Source organism: Scylla paramamosain, chromosome 10 (genome assembly GCF_035594125.1).
Source record: "Scylla paramamosain isolate STU-SP2022 chromosome 10, ASM3559412v1, whole genome shotgun sequence".
In the NCBI taxonomy this organism is placed as follows: Eukaryota; Metazoa; Arthropoda; class Malacostraca; order Decapoda; family Portunidae; genus Scylla; species Scylla paramamosain.
This window is the reverse complement of record NC_087160.1, coordinates 15,615,296-15,635,348: the sequence shown is the minus strand read 5'-3', so window position 1 is coordinate 15,635,348 and position 20,053 is coordinate 15,615,296. Positions and strand designations below refer to the sequence as shown.

At 37.7% G+C, this 20,053-nt stretch overlaps 1 protein-coding gene across 3 annotated transcripts in view; it reads left to right on the top strand.

Annotated features, from left to right (window-relative positions):
• The window catches only part of LOC135104258 (breast cancer type 2 susceptibility protein-like), a 315,255-nt gene that overhangs the window by 276,126 nt on the left and 19,076 nt on the right, over nucleotides 1–20,053 (top strand). For 2 of the 3 annotated variants that reach the window (XM_064011445.1, XM_064011444.1), the window contains exon 17: nucleotides 9,768–10,032. The exons of the other annotated variant lie outside the window; for it this stretch is intronic. In XM_064011445.1, the coding sequence (XP_063867515.1) occupies nucleotides 9,768–10,032 (265 nt within the window). The remainder of the gene's footprint in view (nucleotides 1–9,767; nucleotides 10,033–20,053) is intronic. 3 annotated transcript variants of the gene reach the window in all.

Genomic DNA, 20,053 nt, shown 5'->3' with positions numbered 1-20,053 from the left:
GCTTCTGTATTTTTACCTTCCTGTGACTTGAATTCCTTCAAGAGGGAGGTTTCAAGACACTTATTCATCAATTTTTGACTACTGCTTTGACTCTTTTATGGGACTGGCATTTCAGTGGGCATTTTTTTTATTGGATTTTTGTTGCCCTTGGCCAGTGTCCCTTCTACATAAAAAAAATAAAAATTCTATGCTTTTATTTGGGAAACCATATTTCTTGACATCTCTTCTACTTGCTGTTTTCGTCAATTTCATTCCATGCCCTCTTGTATCTCTTGAGTCCCACACAAATAAGTCTTCTTTGTCAACTTGATCCTTACCCTTTAAAGCTCTGTATATAGCAATCAGGTCTCCTCTTCTTTCTTGTTATGATGTAAGCTTCAATCTCCTTAATCTTTCTTCATAGGTTAAATATCTCAAACTTGGTACCAATTTGGTTGCAGCTCTTTGGATCCTTTCTATTTTCCTTATTTCCTTTTTATTATGGGGTGACCAAACAATTGTGGCATATTCCAGTTTTGGTTGAATCACATATTCCATCAACTTTTTCATCATCTCCATGTAAGCAAATGCTCCTTTCATGTTTCTTATTAACTCATAGGTTTCCCCAACTATTTTGTTTACATGTTTTTCTTGTGATAGATTATCACTGATTGTAATTCCCAAGTCTTTTTCTTCTTTGGTTTTCTTAATTTCCACTTTTTCCATGGTGTAGGAACTTGTCAATCTTCTTTTGCTTTTTTCCTAATTCCATCACCTTGTATCTCTTTGCATTGAATTCCATTTCCCATTTCTTACTCCATTTATATATCTTGTTTAGATCTTTCTGTAATATTTCACAATCCATATTGTTTTCCACTCTTTTCAATAATTTTGCATCGTCTGCAAACAGATTTATATAACTGTCAACCTCATCCACCATATTGTTGACATACACCAGAACCATTACAGGGGTTAAGACTGTTCCCTGTGGTACTCCACTTGTAACTCTACACCATTCTGATTTTTCTCCCTTTATTACTGTTCTCTTTTCTCTATCCCTCAAGAAGTCTGTAATCCAATTCAGTGTGTTTTCTTGCAAGCCCCCTATATTTTGAATTTTACATAGCAGTCTCTGGTGTGGTACCTTATCAAATGCTTTTTTTAGGTCTAAATAAACACTGCCCAACCCTCTCTCTCTCTTGAATTATATCAATTGCTCTACTATAAAAGCTCACTAAATTCATGACACAAGATCTTCCACTTCTGAAACCAAATTGTCTGTTGGTCAGTGTATGTGTTTCTTCTAAATATTCCATCCATCTGTTTTTAACTATTCTTTCAGCTATTTTTGCCTCCACACTTATTAGGGACACTGGTCTGTAATTCAATGGATCTTCTTTATTACCTCTAAAAATGGGCACAATATTGACTCTCTTCCAGTCTAGAGGAATTTTTCCTTCCTTAAAAGAACATACTATGGTATTGTGTATACCTTCTGCCAGTTGTTCACAACATTCCTTAAGTATCCAGTTGGACACTCCATCTGGTCCTTGAGCCTTACTTACATCCAAATCTTTCATAATCTTCTTACTTTTACTTATGTCCACCTGTATCTCTTTCATCACATTGTCTCTGTGTCATGCTCTTTCTCCTTCAAATTTGCTTTCTTTGGTAAATACTGACTGAAAGCACTTGTTCGTTAATTCCACTTGTAACCATGTATCTTCATATGTAATGTCATCTTTCGTTAATTTATCTATTGTTTGCCTGTTTTTCATCTTCCCATTCACATATCTGAAGAATGACTTCGGCTCATCTTTGCATTTGTTGACTATATCTTTCTCATAATTCCTTTCTTCATCTCTCAGGATTCTGATATATTCATTTCTTGCCTTCTTGAAATCTTCTCATTTCTCACTTCCTTTTTTTTTTCTCCATCTATTCCATGCTGCTTCTTTTTCTTTTCTTGCTGTTATACATCTCGTATTAAACTAGTCTTTTTTTCTTTTTCACTTCCTTTGTTTTGATCTTCGGTACATATCTACTGACCCCTTCATTATAAATTTCCATGAATACTCGTATATCCCACTTTTCCTGCTTACTGCTTGCCGTGAATAGTTGTTTCCATTTAGCCTCTGCAAAATATTCCCTCAACCTGATAAAATCTGCTTTCTTGTAATTATATCTTCCATTCTTGTAAATTTCATTCCTATTTTCTGTTGGACCACTGCCTATACTGAATTCAATTAACAGATGGTCACTTTTACCTAGTGGGCACTGATAATTTATTCCTTTGATAATGTCCATTTCCTTTGTAAACACCAAGTCTAATCTTGATGCCTCTCCATTACCCCCAAATCTTGTATTTTCTCCAATCCACTGGGTCATAGTATTTGTCATTATTAAATTTAAAAGCATATATCCCCATGACTCTTCTCCTCCATCCATGGTCCTCTCTTTCCAGCAGAAAAACTGGCAGAGAGGTCTCAGAATACCTAACTTCGTAGAAGCTGTTTTAGCTGGAGATGAGATGTGAAGTTTCCAGTTCAGATTATAAGTAAAGGACAGACCGAAGATGTTCAGTGTAGAAGAGGGGGACAGATGAGTGTCATTGAAGAAGAGGGGATAGTTGTCTGGAAGATTGTGTCGAGTTGATAGATGGAGGAATCGAGTTTTTGAGGCACTGAATAATAATAATAATAATAATAATAATAATAATAATAATAATAATAATAATACTTTATTGCTCTTACAGAGAATTTGTCTTGTGCTTGCCAAAGTATAAAAGAGAAATATAGAAGTATAAAAATTCTTAAAACTATCAGTTACATCTATTAAATTCTCAATCATAGACTATCAAAAATAGAACACATTAAAATATTAAAAACATTAAAAGTATTGCTGATGTCCCTGATTGCTGCCTTCTTTTACAACTGTTGATTCCCATTCAATATCCTGATACTAGATGGAACATACGACTCCCTATACCGAGATGTTCGGCCCTGCACAGATCTCCATCTTCTGCCAGATGGTAACAATTCGTAACATGTGTGCAGTGGGTGACTGGGGTCTTTTATTATGATATTGCTTTTCTGAATAACCGCTCGTTTATACAGTTCCATCAATGGTCTTGTATTTTTTTACTTTTAATCGGCTACATTTCTGTATTATCTTGCCTAGTTTACCTTTAGATTCCACAGTACTATTTCCATACCAGCAACATATAGCAAATGAAAAAACTGATTGTAGTATACTACTGTAGAACAAATCCATTATCTTACTACCAACTTTTAACTTGCATAGTTTCCTAACAAAAAACATCCTTGAATTTGCCTTCTTATATATTTTATCTATGTGAGAGGAAAAGTTGAGTTTATTGTCTATGATCGTTCCTAAGTATTTGTATTCTTCTACTACTTCAACAGTTTCATCATTGATTTCCAAAGGTTCATGTTGTACGGGAGTCTTACTAAAATCAATAATCATCTCCTTAGTTTTGTTAACATTTAATTCTAAAAAATTATCCCTGCACCATGTACTAAAATTGTTAATTTCTTCTCTATAAATAACATCATTATTTACACAGAGGGAGACAATGGCAGTGTCATCTGCATATTTGAGTATCTTAGTACACTCATTTTGACTTCTACAATCATTTGTATAAAGAGAAATCAGTAGTGATGACAATATGCAACCCTGGGGCGCACCTGTGTTTGTTACAATTGAGTCAGAGATCTGGTCCTTAAGCTTTACATATTGCACCCTACCTACCAAAAACTCACGTATCCATAGAACAAGTGGTGGACTCACGTTAAGACTTATAAGTTTTTCCATTAACACATGAGGTTGTATTGTGTTGAAAGCACTTGAAAAATCAACGAACAACACCTTAGCAAAGTGTTTACTGGACTTGTTGTTTACATTTTCCAGAAATCGAAGTATATGATTTATAATTGATAATGTAGCATCTTCCACGCACCTATCTTTCTTATAGGCAAACTGATAAACATCCATTTGGTCTTTCACTTCAAGAAACAGGAACTTTTTAATAACACTTTCTAAACATTTCATAAATATACATGTCAAGGCTACAGGTCTGTAATCATTATAACCTTTAGGGGTTTGATGTTTTGGCACTGGAATAATTTCAGATGTCTTCCACAGTTTAGGTATATAAGATTGATCCAAGGAACTCTGAAAAATTCTGCATAAAACTGGAACCAACTCGTATTTACAAATGCTTACTACCTTAGCACTTACTCTATCAGGCCCTGCCGCTTTATTGCTCTTAACTCTTTTCAAACTTTCTAGTACATCCTCACACGTTACAGTAAATATTCCATGTTCCTTGTTATATAAAAACTCAGTAAGGCTGTTCTGTTCTGAAGAATAATCCTGGTCATCAAATCTACAATAAAACTTATTTAATTCATTGCAATAATCCTTTACATTTGTAATATCTGGACACACGGATTTCTTAGTCATTCCAGTAATGTTACGCAAACCTTGCCAAGCAGCCTTTGTATCTTTCTCAAACCAATGTTCTATTTTCCTTTTGTATTTTTCTTTTTCCATACTAATCATATCATCAATTTTCTTCTGAATGATTCTTAAGTTGACTCTACCATTTCGTAACCTACATTGTCTTTTCTCATGTAGCAAATTTTTCACACTTTTCATAAACCAGGGCTTATTGTTAGGGTAGCACTTAACACTCTTGACAGGCAAAATGTTTTCCACACAAAAAGATAAATAGCAATTTAAGACATCCACATTCTCGTCAATACTAGCATTTTCATCATACAGTATGTTCCATTCTGTCGATTCCATACAGCCTCTCAGAGTATCGCTCACTTTGTCATCCCACTCATATATTTTCTTAATGACAGGTTTACAAGTTTTCAATTTTTGTCTATAAATAGGTGTTAAGAGGCACATTTCATGGTCTGACAAACCGAGGGGCTTCATTTTACTTGCCTTATAACTATTCTTTATGTTACAATAATAATGATCTAATATTTTCTCCTCTCTTGTAGCAAAGTCAATATACTGTTGATAATGAGGAACATAACTGAAATTTAGAACCATTGAAATCTCCTGCTATTAATTTAGCTGCTTCAGGTGACATATTTTCAGTCTTACACACAGCATCATATAACAGACTTTCTGCCTTTTTTATATCCACATTTGGAGGAATATAAACTACTATTATAAAAATCTTGTTAAATTCTCTTGGTAAATAGTAAGGTCTCACGGAAAGTGTCATGTATTCAATGCAATCATTACAGACTTTCTCAATCACAGTTATATCCCTGCACCACCTGTTGTTTACGTAAGCACACACTCCGCCACCAGCACTTTTTCCTGAGTCTGGTGTTCGATCGCTCCTTATTAATTGATACCCATCAATATGATATGCTGAGTCGGGATCGTTATCACCACTTAACCAAGTTTCTGTCAGACAAATGATAGATGCCTCTCTGAATGCATAATTCCACTTGCACAAAGCACTAAGTTCATCAAACTTGTTCCGTACTGAACGAACATTTCCGACCACACACATAGGGAGAGGGAACCGGGCGCCGCGTCGTCTGCACCTCACCCTCACACCACCCCGCCTTCCTCTCCTTTTGTTATTTCTAGTTTTTCCCTCTGGATGCAACACCTTCCTTTTCACAGCATCTGGCACGGTCACAGCAATTGTCTCAACGTTGCTAGACTTTGCTAACGTTAGCAGAATATCCTTGCCATAAATCAGTCATTCCTGCTGTTTGTTTACATCCGGCGGCTCATCAGTCCGGGTAGACACAGCGGCCACACTCACAGAACAGCTCTGTAGCACCCACCAGAAGAGTAGAAAGCAAACTATTTGCGTCATCATGATGTCTGTAGCTTCATAACTCGCCAGGCAACTCAGGAATACCAGCAGCCTTCCAATTCCATTAAAAATACAATGAAGAAAATCGGAGCAGACAAGCATAATAATAAGTTTGCTCTGTCAAAATCAGAAATTTTAGAAAGATCTGAAGTCAGGCATTCTGTGGCTTCCCTGTGTGAAATATTTACTTCCTGAAGTATTGGATGTCTATGAAAAGGTGTGGAAAAGTGCAGAGTGGTATCATCAGCGTAGGAGTGGATAGGACAAGAAGTTTGGTTTAGAAGGTCATTGATGAATAATAAAAAGAGACTGGGTGACAAGACAGAACCCTGAGGAACACCACTGTTAATAGATTTAGGAGAACAGTGACTGTCTACCACAGCAGCAATAGAATGGTAAGAAAGGAAACTTGAGATGAAGTTACAGAGAGAAGGATAGAAGCCATAGGAGGGTAGTTTGGAAATCAAAGCTTTTTATATATCCAAGGCAACAGCAAAAGTTTTACCAAAATCTCTAAAAGAGGATGACCATGATTCAGTAAGGAAAGCCAGAGGATCACCAGTAGAGCAACATTGACGGAACCCATACTGGCGATCAGATAGAAAGTTGTGAAGTGATAGATGTTTAAGAATCTTCCTGTTGAGGATAGATCCAAAAACTTTAGATAGGCAAGAAATTAAAGCAATAGGACAGCAGTTTGAGGGATTAGAATGGTCACCCTTTTTAGGAACAGGCTGAATGTAGGCAAACTTCCAGCAAGAAGGAAAGGTAGATGTTGACAGACAGAGTTGAAAGAGTTTAACTAGGCAAGGTGCAAGCATGGAGGCACAGTTTCAGAGAACAATAGGAGGGACCCCATCAGGTTCCAAGGGTTTAGGCCAGTGAGGGCATGGAGAACATCATTGTGAAGAATTTTAATAGGTGGCATGAAGTAGTCAGAGGGTGGAGGAGAGGGAGGAACATGCCCTGAATCGTCCAAGATAAAGTTTTTAACAAAAGTTTGAGCAAAGAGTTCAGCTTTAGAGATAGATGTGATAGCAGTGGTGCCATCTGGTTGAAATAAAGGAGGGAAAGAAGAAGAAGCAAAGTTATTGGAGATATTTTTGGCTACATTCTAGAGGTCATGAGGGTAGTTAAATCTTGAAAGATTTTGACACTATTAATGAAGGAGTTTTTGGCTAGTTGGAGAACAGACTTGGCACAGTTCTAGGCAGAAATATAAAGTGCATGAGATTCTGGTGATGGAAGGCTAAAGTACCTTTTGTGGGCCACCTCTCTATCATGTATAGCATGAGAACAAGCTGTGTTAAACCAATGTTTGGAAGCTTTAGGTCGAGAAAAAAGAGTGAGGAATGTACACTTCCATTCCAGACACAATCACCTCTGTTATGCGCTCAGCACACAAAGACAGGTCTCTGACAGAGGAGCAGTAGTCACTCCAAGGAAAATCAGCAAAATACCTCTTCAGGTTCCCCCAACTAGAAGAGGCAAAATGCCAGAGGCACCTTCACTTAGGTGGATCCTGAGGAGGGATTGGAGCAATAGGACAAGATAAAGATATGAGATTGTAATTGGAGGATCCCAACGGAGAAGAGAGGGTGACAGCATAAGCAGAAGGATTAGAGGTCAGGAAAAGGTCAAGAATGTTGGGCGTATCTCCAAAACTTTCAGGAACACAAGTAGGGTGTTGCACCAATTGCTCTAGTTCATGGAGGATAGCAAAGTTCAAGGCTAGTTTACCAGGATGGTCAGTGAAGGGAGAGGAAAGCCAAAGCTGGCAGTGAACATTGAAGTCTCCAAGAATGTAGATCTCTGCAAAAGGGAAGAGAGTCAGAATGTGCTCCACTTTGGAAGTTAAGTAGTCAAAGAATTTCTTATAATCAGAGGAGTTAGGTGAGAGGTATAGAGCACAAATAAATTTAGTTTGAGAGTAACTTTGTAGTCATAGCCAGAGGGTGAAAAATTCGGAAGATTCAAGAGCATGGGCACGAGAGCAGGTTAAGTCGTTGCGCATATAAACACAACATCCAGCTTTGGATTGAAAATGAGGATAGAGAAGGTAGAAGGGAACAGAAAAAGGACTATTGTCAGTTGCCTCAGACACCTGAGTTTCAGTGAGGAAAATAAGATGAGGTTTAGAAGAGGAGAGGTGGTGTTCTACAGATTGAAAATTAGATTTTAGACCACAAATGTTGCAAAAGTTAATGAAGAAAAAATTGAGGGGGGTGTCAAGACACTTGGGCTCATTATCAGAAGAGCAGTCTGACCTGGGGACATTTGTGATTCCCTCCCCAGATGGGGACATATATATCTATAGAAGAGTTTGGATTCTTCCTTGCATTTTCTTATTATGTCATTTTCAAAGTTTCTTTCTTCTTCTCTTCTTATTTTACTAAATTCATTCCTTGCTTTCTGTATTCTTCTCTAGCCTTGCTCTTCAGTTGTCTCAGTTTTTTTCCATGTTCTATCCTCTTTCGTTTTTGCTTCTACACACCTGGCATTATACCATTCATGTTTCCCGATTTTCACTTTATAACTTGGCACAAACTGTTGCACCTACTCTTTATACTTACTCAAAATATCTCATATTTTTCATGCACTACTTTACCTTCAAATAGCTCTTTCCAGTTAATTTTTCCATAATATTTTTTAAAGTTCTGCGAAGTTTGCCTTAGCATAGTTCTGCCTCCCATTTCTGTATTGTTCTTTCCTGTGCAACATTTTTTCCTCCTTTGATACTATTTTTATTATCACATGATCACTTCTTCCCATTGAACTCAGACAATGTATACTTGGTCTACTTTCTGGGTTTTTGGAAACACGAAGTCCAGCTGTGATGGTTCTTCTCTGTATCTTGTAGGTTTGTTCACCCATTGTCTCCATGCCAGACACTATCACCTCTGTTATGCGCTCAGCACACAAAGATGGGTCTCTGACACAGGAGCAGTAGTCACTCCAAAGAAAATCAGCAAAATACCTCTTCAGGTTCCCCCAACTAGCAGAGACAAAATGCCTCATCATGGTTTGCATAAGTTCTTTGCTCCATGACCTGACATTTTCTTTCACTTCCATCTCCTCCCAGTTAATTCTTTAGTGTTGAAGGCACCTACTAAGAGCACTTTGTTACTTTTCCTTATTATTTCCTCTTTGCTATTTCTTGTTTCTAGTTGCATAGTTTTTCCTTATCATTTCCTCTATACTATTTTTTTGTTTCTAGTTGCATACTTTCAAATTTATCAGTCTCCTGTGCATTAGTTTATGGTGGTATGTATGTCACAATGATTTTCCTTTTCTCACTTCCTCAGCTATAATATCCTGTTTTACCAGTATCATCACTCCTCCTCCCTTTCCTTCTATGTCTCTCTTCCATGTGCTATATCTTTCCTTTGCAAATATCAACTTTATTTCCTTTTTTAGTTTTGGTTTCTGTTAAACATACCACATCTGGGTTATTGTTCTTTAAGTAGTCTTTAAGTTTCAATAGGCTCAACACCAAACCATTTACATTAATATACATAATGTTTAAATTTCTGCTTGGTGATCTTGTGTGGCATCTTTGTGCCACCATTTTCTTACTTTCACATTCACAACTTTCCAAGTGAATCTTCTCACTTGTGTTGTAGAAAAGAAAACAATTGTTATGAGACTTAAATGTAAATAGTATGTCAATGGCAGGATTATATCTGACAGCATTGCACCAGGGGTGCTAGTTAAATGCTGGTGAGATCTTTTAAAAAGGAAAAGAGGAAATATTTGTTATTTTCTTCATGGGGAAGTACTTTAGGCTCATTGTGCCTTTTTTTTTTAATTGTCATCATTTCTCTCAACACACTTTTTAGGATCACAATTTTAATTCAGTCTAATTACTACATATGATGTGATTTTCTTAATCAAATCATTCCTCTTGCAGGTGGGGCATCAGGCAGTTCATAACCACTCGACAGACCAGATGGGAAGAGTCCTTCAGAGGCCCTTTATTGTGGCGTGAGAAGTTTGCTCGCTCAGTAACTCCTTTGTGCCTTATCACTTCAAAAGACCTAAATCCACTGTGGCGGGAGGTGGATGTAGTTGGGGTGGTGCTGAAGATTGGAAAGTCCAATCCTAAATATCAGATTGTGTACCTTGTGGATCACTGCCTCAACATTTTGGCTGTCAACTTCTGGGGTGGCCTCAAGGTTATTATTTTTTTAGTATTTACCTCTATCATTATTCTTATCAGTAGTCATTATTATTATTATTATTATTAGTAGTAGTAGTAGTAGTAGTAGTAGTAGTAGTAATAGCAGTAGTAGAGTATCATCATCATCATCATCATCATCATCATCATCATCATCATCATCATTGTTATTATTGGTTTATATTATTTTCTGATGTTTTTAGACTGCTTAGCCATATATTCAGTCTTAAAGAATGAAACTTAAAATACTTGGCTTTGTATTCCATGCATATCATGGGAGGCAGTGGTAGAGGCTGGGATACTGTTCCTTTGTATGATTTCCTTCTCTTATCCAGAGGTCTGGCCAACAGCTACAAAAGGCATGAAAAGAAAAAAAAAATATATATAAACCAGTTCCTAAAGAGTAGAGTTAGAAGGAGTAACCAAAATTAGAGGAGACAAGGCACAGAGATTTGAGTCAGTGAATGAGTGTGGATGCGGTCAATGTGAAAGTTGGATATATTAGTTCTGAGTAAAAACTGATATAAAAAGAGAATGGTAAATCTAAGTTTAGAACATAGTGGAAGGTGATCCAGTTTTCAAATTAAAGGTTAAAGGTCACCAATAAGTAACAGTTAAAAGAAAGTGTGAACACAATAACTGCCTATCACATGTATGATGGCTGTCCCAGGGCTCTACTTTGCCCATGTGAGGCTTGAATCATCCTTGGTTATGGTTGCATTTACATTAGCAGGAAGACCAGTTGGCTGACTCAGCTTCCTCTTCCTCCTTTCAACTCATACATATAGGGACAGTAATATCATATTACAGTGAAAAGGAAAAGAAAGAGATAGAGTGAAGGAAGGGGTAGTCTTGTAGGGGATGGATGAAAATGAGTGAAAATGAGTGAGTGAAAAATAAGGCTGAGAAGGCATATTAAGGCATTATAACAAATTACTTTAGGTCTTAGGCCAGAGAGCACTAGTGATAATTACACCACAGGCTTCCTGTATTGTTTCCTAACAGTTTTTTATGTTATTACCATAGGTTGGCATTGTCGCAATAATATCATAGTAGTGATATCGGGTTATCAGTTATCTGATAATTATTTTTTCCATGTTATCGATTCATTGGTACTGCTGATACTTTTGGTTCCAAACTAGTGATAATCAACAATTTTAGTTTTTGGAATGTGAGGATGCTGAAGTTTTAAACTTTTAAAATCAAATGTAGTTATTCTATTTAAAACTACTTTTCATTAGTGAATAGACTGGATAAATATTAAATCTCAAGTTTTTCTAAGATTTTTCTGAGTTTTTTAAGGTAAAAATAAAAATAAAGATTTGGATTTATCGATTTAAAAATTTAAAATACAGTAGGGGACATGACAAGGAACATGATTCGTTCCAATGCAGCGTTTATCATGGCAGAAGTGCATAATGGTGACTGAAGAACCTATGGGAAAAAAAATTATTAGTTCCAGGGAACCAGAAAATGATTTTTCAAAATTCCACAATAAAAAAATAAATAAAAATAAGCAATTTACACTATTGCATTTGAGATAACACAACAAAAATATAAAGTACCCTCCAGAGCAGGGATTCTTAACCTTTTTCCCATCATTAACCTCCTCATCTTGATGTATTTCTCCATTTACCTGCTTGGTTCCATTAAAAAAAAGTCTTTCCTCTCTCCCTCATGTGCACACACACACACACACACACACACACACACACACACACACACACACACACACACACACACACACACAGATTCTTAGTATTCTCTCTCTCTCTCTCTCTCTCTCTCTCTCTCTCTCTCTCTCTCTCTCTCTCTCTCTCTCTCTCTCTCTCTCTCTCTCTCTCTCTCTCTCTCTCTCTCTCTCTCTCTCTCTCTCTCTCTCTCAGTGAGAGAGAGAGAGAGAGAACACACACACACACACACACACACATATACACACGTTGAGAGCAGACGTGTCAGGAGCAGCTGCGCAGACTTGCCTATTTGTGGGTACAGGGTCCGAGGTATTTTCTTAGCCTGGCTCCATACAAAAGTATAAGAAAGTGCACAGTGTGGGGTGGAGTTTTTATGGAAGTAGAAAAAGATCAGAGATGGAATAGATGAAGTGAAAATTGTGGGTGAAAGCACCGAATCCAAATCGGTTGTAAACAAAGCGTGATGGCGGCCGCCGCCGCGTCGCCGTCGCCCAGAGGCACACCAAAATTTGAAGGATTTAGTGAAAAGGATATACAGGTAGGCAAGTTAAATGCAAGATTATGGAAATTAGAAGAAGAGAATGAAAAGATAAGAGAGGAAATAAGAGGATTGGTGACATTTGTCAGAGGATGGAAAGGAGATAAGGAGAGGGGACTTAAAGACACGAACGACATTGTTGAAGAGCTGGAAGAGTTGAAAGGAAGGGAGTTAAAAAGAGAAAGGGAAAACAAGAAACCGAGAGAGGAAGTGGAAAAGATAGTGGATTTAAATGTAAAGTACAGTGAAGAAATACAAGAACTCAAAAAAGAAAATGGAAAGTTAAGGACCATGGTGGAGAAGGAAGAAGTTAGGATAGATGAAGGCAAAATCCAGAGTGAAGTAAAAGGCTTAGTTGAAAAGGAAGTGAAAAGTTGGAAAGAAGAGAGAGAACAAGAGAAGATAGATATGACAGAAATAATAAGAAAACAGCAAGAAGAACATGATAAATAGATGGCGAAAAAAGTAGTGAAAATCATTAAGGAAAAAGATAACATAGTAAGGGATACGGTACAAAAAAAGATGTGCCTGATGGTGTTTGGGGATAAAGAGAAGACCATATCAAATAAAGTTCTAAGAGAAAGAGAAGAATTACAAAGAGCAAAAGAAATCATTGGGAAAATTGTAGAAGAAGGAGATGAAACGGATATACAAATAGAAGAAGTGTACAGGATTGGGAAATATTCAGAAGGGGGAAACGTCCCATGAAAATAAGACTTAATACCCAAGCGGCAGCCGAACACATCTTGAAAAGAACGAGTTTGTTAAGAAAGATAGAGGGTATGAAGGATATATATATAAGAAGAGAAATGAATGAGGAGGAAAGAAACAAGGTGAAAGAGTTAAAAGAGGAGGCCTCGACAAAAAACGAAGAGAGAACACAGGAACAGGCAGAAAGGTATATATGGAGAGTGATAGACATGAAAATGAGGAAATGGTGGTTAAAGAATGCGGGGCAAGAAGTAAGACAACAAAGAGAGAACACAAAAGAAATGGGTCCACAATAAGTAAAATTAAAGTTATGTATACAAACATAGACGGATTAGTGTCCAGCCAAAGGGAACTAAGAGATTATTTACATGAAAAGAAACCAGAAGTGGCATGCATTACGGAAACAAAACTAACAAGGGAGATTAATGTTGAATTTGAAGAAGAAGGATATAACACATGGAGAAGAGACAGAAAGAATAAGGGAGGAGGAGGAGTGATGATTCTAGTAAGAAAAATTATCTTGATAGAAACAGTGGAATATGGTGAAGGGAGGTCAGAAACATTGAGTGTGGAGATCAAGATCCAAGGACAAGAAAGCAGAAAAATTATTGTTGCATACATGCCTCCAAAGACCAACACTTGGGGGACTGATGATTATAAGCACATGCAAAGCGAGTTCATAAAAAGTATAGATGACATGCTAAAGATAAGAAACAAGGTGTTACTAGTAGGAGATTTTAATAGCAAGGAGATAAACTGGGGGGAGATGGAGGTGACAGGGATTGCCAGTACATGGAGTGAAGAATTTTTACAGACTATGATGGTAAACACGATGGATCAATGGGTGAAAGAAAATACTAGGTACAGAGGGGAAGATGAACCATCACTCCTAGACTTGGTTTTTACAAAAAAGCCAGAAAATGAACCAAGTATAGAATATTTGTGTCCAGTGGGAAAAAGTGATCATGTGAAGATAGAGATAGTGATCAAAGAAGAAGTGCCAAAATTCAATGAGGAATATAAAAATGAGAGAAAAAATTATGCTAAGGCAGACTTTACAGGGTTAAAGAAATTCTACGGAGAGCTTGATTGGAGTAATTTATTAAGAGGTATGGAGGTGCAGAAAAAATATGAAGTGTTTTTAAGCAAGTATAGAGAAGGTGTTGAAAGATATGTGCCAAGATATAAGATAAAAGAAAATAAGAAAGTGTGGTTTAATGCAAAGTGTGCAGAGGCAAAAAGAAGAAAGAGAGGGCATGGAAAAAAATGAGGAAACAATGGAATGAGATAAATAGAGAAGAATACAGGACAGCTAGAAATGATTATGTTAAAATAAGAAGAGAAGAAGAAAGAAATTTTGAAAGAGATGTAGTTGGAAAGTGTAAAGAAGAACCCAAACTTTTCTATAGATATGTAAATGGAAAAATAAAGCATAGAGATACCATTACAAAGCTGAAGAAAAATGGAGAAATTTATGAAACCACACAAGAGATGGCTGAGATACTGAATAAAAGCTTTAAGTCTGTATTTACAGGAGAAACTGTCTTTGCATCACTGGGAGATGAGGAACAACAGAAAGGGATAGCAAACATACAAGTGGAAAGAAAAGAAATTAAAAGACTACTGGAAGAGCTAGATACTAGGAAGGCGATGGGACCAGACGAAGTAAATGGATGGATATTGAAAGAATGTAGAGAGGAATTGGAAGAACCAACATGGGAGATAATTAACAGTTCTTTGAAGGAGGGAAAAGTACCAAAGGAATGGAAGAGAGCAAATATAGTACCGTTATACAAAGGAGGTAATAAAATGGAACCACTGAATTACAGACCAGTCTCACTCACGAGTATTGTAAGTAAACTCTGTGAAATAGTCATTAAAAACAGATGGGTGCAATATCTTGAACAAGAAAATATAATAACAGAAAAACAGTTCGGTTTCAGGAAAGAGAGATCTTGCGTAATAAACTTACTGAGCTTTTATACAAGAGTAATAGATAAACTACAAGAGAGAGATGGTTAGGTTGATGCTGTCTATTTAGATCTGAAAAAAGCTTTTGATACAGTTCCACATAAAAGTCTCGTATGGAAACTGGAACATCGAGGAGGGCTAAAAGGAAAAATACTTAAGTGGATGAAGGATTATCTCCAAGGTAGGGAAATGAGCACAGTAATCAGAGATAATAAATCAAGTTGGTGCAAAGTAACAAGCGAAGTACCACAAGGGTCTGTGTTGGCACCTATAATGTTTCAGGTCTATATAAATGATATGACTGTGGGTTTAAATAGCTACATTAACATGTTTGCAGATGATGCAAAATTGATGAAAGTAATAAAGAACCAAGAGGATTGTGAGGAACTACAGAGGGATATTGATAGAATTTATGAATGGAGTAAACGATGGAAATTAGAATTCAATATAAAAAAGTGCCATGTAATGGAGATGGGAAGAAGTAAAAGGAGACCTTCATGGGAGTATAAGATGGGAGGAATCACAATACGAAAGAGCAAAGAAGAAAAAGACTTGGGAGTAATAATTCAAGACATGCTATCACCAGAAAAACACATCAATGGAATATTTGGCTCTACATATAATTTGCTAGCAAATATCAGGGTGGCATTTAATTACCTAGACAAAGAAATGATGAAGAAAATCATAACACACATGATACGCCCCAAACTGGAATACGCAGCAGTGGTATGGTCTCCACACAAGAAGAAAGATATAAGGAAATTGGAAAGAATACAAAGAACAGCTACAAAAATGATACCTGAATTGGAAGACCTAAGTTACGAGGAAAGACTGGAAGAAATTGGATTACCAACACTGCAAGAAAGAAGGGAAAGAGGAGACCTGATAACAATGTTCAAATTAGTAAATGGCATGGAGAAGATAGACAGAGATGACCTAGTTCTAAAAGTGGAGGAAGGAGATAGACGTACAAGGGGACATATGAAGAAATTAAAGAAGAGTCATTGTTTGGGAGATATTAAGAAATACAGCTTTCCGCATCGAACGGTTGAAATATGGAATAACTTAAAAGAAGAGGTGGTTGCGGCAAAGAGTGTGCACATGTTTAAAGAGAAATTGGACAAATTCGGGTATGGAGACAGGACTAATTGAGCTTTGGCTCGGACCCTGTACTATACAACTAGGTAAATACACACAAACACACACAAACATGTGGTTTTAGATGTGATGGTAGTACTTCACAGCTACAGCACTGCATCATACCAGATGCAAGGACAAAACACACTCTTTTAGTGATTTTGATATCCATTCTCTTCCTATTATTCATCAGTGATCTTTTAAAGCAAACTTCTTGTCCTATCCACTCCTACGCTGATGGTACCACCATGCACTTTTCCACGTCTTTTTGTAGAGCTCCAATCCTTCAGGAAGTAAACATAAAAAGCTCATCCAGGGAAACCACAGAATGCCTGGCTTCTGATCACTCTAGAATTTCTGATTTGGGCAGAGCAAACTTAGTATTGTTCAATGCCTCAAAAGCTCAATTCCTCCATCTATCAACTTAACACAATCTTCCAGATATCTATCCCCCTCTCTGGAAACTTCACATCTCATTTCTAGTTAAAGTAGCTTCTATGAAGTTAGGTGTTTAGTGTTGTTTCTGCCAGTTTTTCTCACCACCCCTCCACCACCCCTGTTGCTAACTCTGTACAGGGGTTTTATCTGCCCATGTATGGAGTTTGTTTTACATGTATGGATGGGGGGAGGGACTTCCACTCACATCACTATTTTAGAGAGGGTTGAATCAAGAGATTTTCATCTTATCAACTCCTTTCTTCTAACTGACTGTCTTCAGCCTCTCTTTCATCACAGCAGTGTTGCAGCTCTTCCTATCTTCTACCACTATTTTCATGCTAACTATTCTTCTGATCTTGCTAACTGCAAACATCCCCTCCTCCTGCAGCCTGGCTGCACAAGACTTTCTTCTTTTTCTCATCCCTATTCTGTCCACCTCTCTAATGCAAGAGTTAACCAGCATTCTTAACCCTTTCCTTCCGGCGCTTAAATTATTTTACCGTTTTGTATGACGGCTAAAAATGGTAAACCTAGAAATTGTCAGAAAATTGTTTGAATACTAATAATTATTTTCTCTTTGTTATTCTGAATACAATGATATACTTTGTAGCTCGATGTGACCTCTCAAAGTTGAGTTTATGCCTTATAAAAGATTCCTCCTCCTCCCGCTGTGTGATCCGTCATCCAGAAACAGCCCGGAGAGCGATGACGCCGCGCGCACACACACACTCTCTCTCTCTCTCTCTCTCTCTCTCTCTCTCTCTCTCTCTCTCTCTCTCTCTCTCTCTCTCATCTTTGAGGGGAAATTGTACACTTCCAATGAGAGAGAGAGAGAGAGAGAGAGAGAGAGAGAGAGAGAGAGAGAGAGAGAGAGAGAGATTTCATCCCTTTTCATATCAAGTTTCAGGCAAATAACATTATCTCTCTCTCTCTCTCTCTCTCTCTCTCTCTCTCTCTCTCTCTCTCTCTCTCTCTCTCTCTCTCTCTCTCTCTCTCTCTCTCTCTCTCTGACAAGTTACCTTCTACCATTTTATTATAAAATCGAAGATAATGAAAAAATTACCATGAAAGAATGATAGGTATCATCTCTCTGTTCTGATAAAACAGGTGGATCCTGTAAATCATTTTCCGAGTCCTCACTAATGTCTTCGCTTTCTTCATCTTCTAAATATTCACTGTCACTGTCTTCAAACTCAGAAGCACTGCTAAATACATATGTTGTGTCCTGCTCCATGGTGAGTTATGATCTGAGATCCTTGGCTCTTATCACTTCACACTTATCATGGTGCTTTCCACCCGGCGAGTGCTTTCCACCCGGCGGGTCGCTGGGGTTGCCAAGTGTCGCCCGGAGAAAAGGAAAATAGCTTAGTTACCGCTAAATTTCCAGAGCTAGTGACAACACTACATGTGGAAACATGCCAGACACTTCCACTCACACCATCTGACTCGAGAAACCGCGCTTGGACCTCAAAATTGAGGCGCGAAAATTCTTGATTACCGGTATCATCGCCGTCGCTACGGACGCATTTTTGCAATCGTATATATACGATTGCCGGAAGGAAAGGGTTAATCATTCATCCCTTTCTCTAGTAAAATCTAGAACTCCGTGCCACCTTCTGTATTTCTTCCTTCCTATGACTTGAACTCCTTCAAGACGGAGGCTTCAAGACACACATCCTCTGTTTATTTTTATTCTATCTGACTCTATGGGAATTGGAATTAAGTGGGCCTTTCTTTTTTATGAAAAATTTTTGTTGCCCTTGGCCAGTGGCCCTCTTACACACACACACACACACACACACATACACAAAAGCAAAAAAAGATTGACAATTTCCTACACAATGGAAGAAGTGGAAATTAAGAAAATCAAAGAACAAAAAGACTTAAAGACTTGGGAATTACAATAAGTGATAATTTATCACCAGAAAAACATGTAAACAAAATAGTTGGGGAAACCTATGAGTTAATAAGAAACATGAAAGGGGCATTTGCTTACATGGATGAAGAGATGATGAAAAAGTTGATGGAATATGTGATTCGACCAAAGCTGGAATATGCCACAATTGTTTGGTTACCCCATAATAAAAAGGAAATAAGGAAAATAGAAAGGATCCAAAGAGCTGCAACCAAATTGATACCAAGTTTGAGAGATTTAACCTATGAAGAAAGATTAAGGAGATTGAAGCTTCCATCATTACAAGAGAGAAGAGAAGGAGGAGACCTGATTGCTATATACAGAGCTTTAAAGGGTAAGGATCAAGTTGACAAAGAAGACTTATTTGTGTGGGACTCAAGAGATACAAGAGGACATGGAGTGAAATTGAGGAAAACAGCAATTAGAAGAGATGTCAAGAAATATAGTTTCCCAAATAGAAGCATAGAAATATGGAACAACTTAGATGAAACAGTGGTACAAACAACAAATATTCGTGAATTTAAAGTTAAGCTGGATGCTTATAGATATGGAGATAGGACAGCACGAGCATAGCTCTTTTCCTGTAAAACACAACTAGGTAAACACACACACACACACACACACACACACACACACACACACACACACACACACACACACACACACACAAAGGAGAAGGCAGTAGACACCTGCCGAAACGATAATTACTCCCAGTGAGGTCTAAAGCACTGTTCAGGGGGTGCTGTGAACTTATCATTAAACCCAGCTGTGACCTCACTGAATGTTTCAATTTGTGTCTCACAACACAAGGGGGCAGTCACAGCCTGCCCTCTAAAACAACTCTCTTCCTCCACACAAAACTACAAGCACTTAATAACACACACACCCTTCACTCAAAAATTTTAAAATCATCATGGCGACTCTTACACCAGCCCCAGAGTCCCCATCTGGGGAGGGGACCATAAATGTCCCCAGGTCGGACTGCCTTTCTGTCAACGACCCTAAGTGTCTTGACACCCCCCTCAACTTTTTCTTCATTAACTTCTGCAACATTCACGGTCTAAGATCTAATTTTCAATCTGTAGAACACCACCTCGCCTCTTCTAAACCTCATCTTCTTTTCCTCACTGAAACTCAGGTGTCTGAGACAACTGACAGTAGCCCCTTTTTTGTTCCCTCCTACTTTCTCTATCCTCATTTTCGATCCAAAGCTGGACGCTGCGTTTATGTGCGCAATGACTTAACCTGCTCTCGTGCCCACGCTCTTGAATCTTCCGAGTTTTCCACCATCTGGCTACGACTACAGAGTCACACTCATACTAAATTTATCTGTGCTGTATACCTCTCACCTAACTCCTCTGATTATAAGAAATTCTTTGACTACTTAACTTCCAAAGTGGACCCTCTTCCCTTTTGCAGAGATCTCCATTCTTTGCTTTGGCTTTCCTCTCCCTTCACTGACCATCCTGATGAACTAGCCTACAACTTTGCTATCCTCTATGACCTAGAACAATTCGTGCAACACCCTACTCATATTCCTGACTGTCTTGGAGATACGCCCAACATTCTTGACCTTTTCCTGACCTCTAATCCCTCTGCTTATGCTGTCACCCTT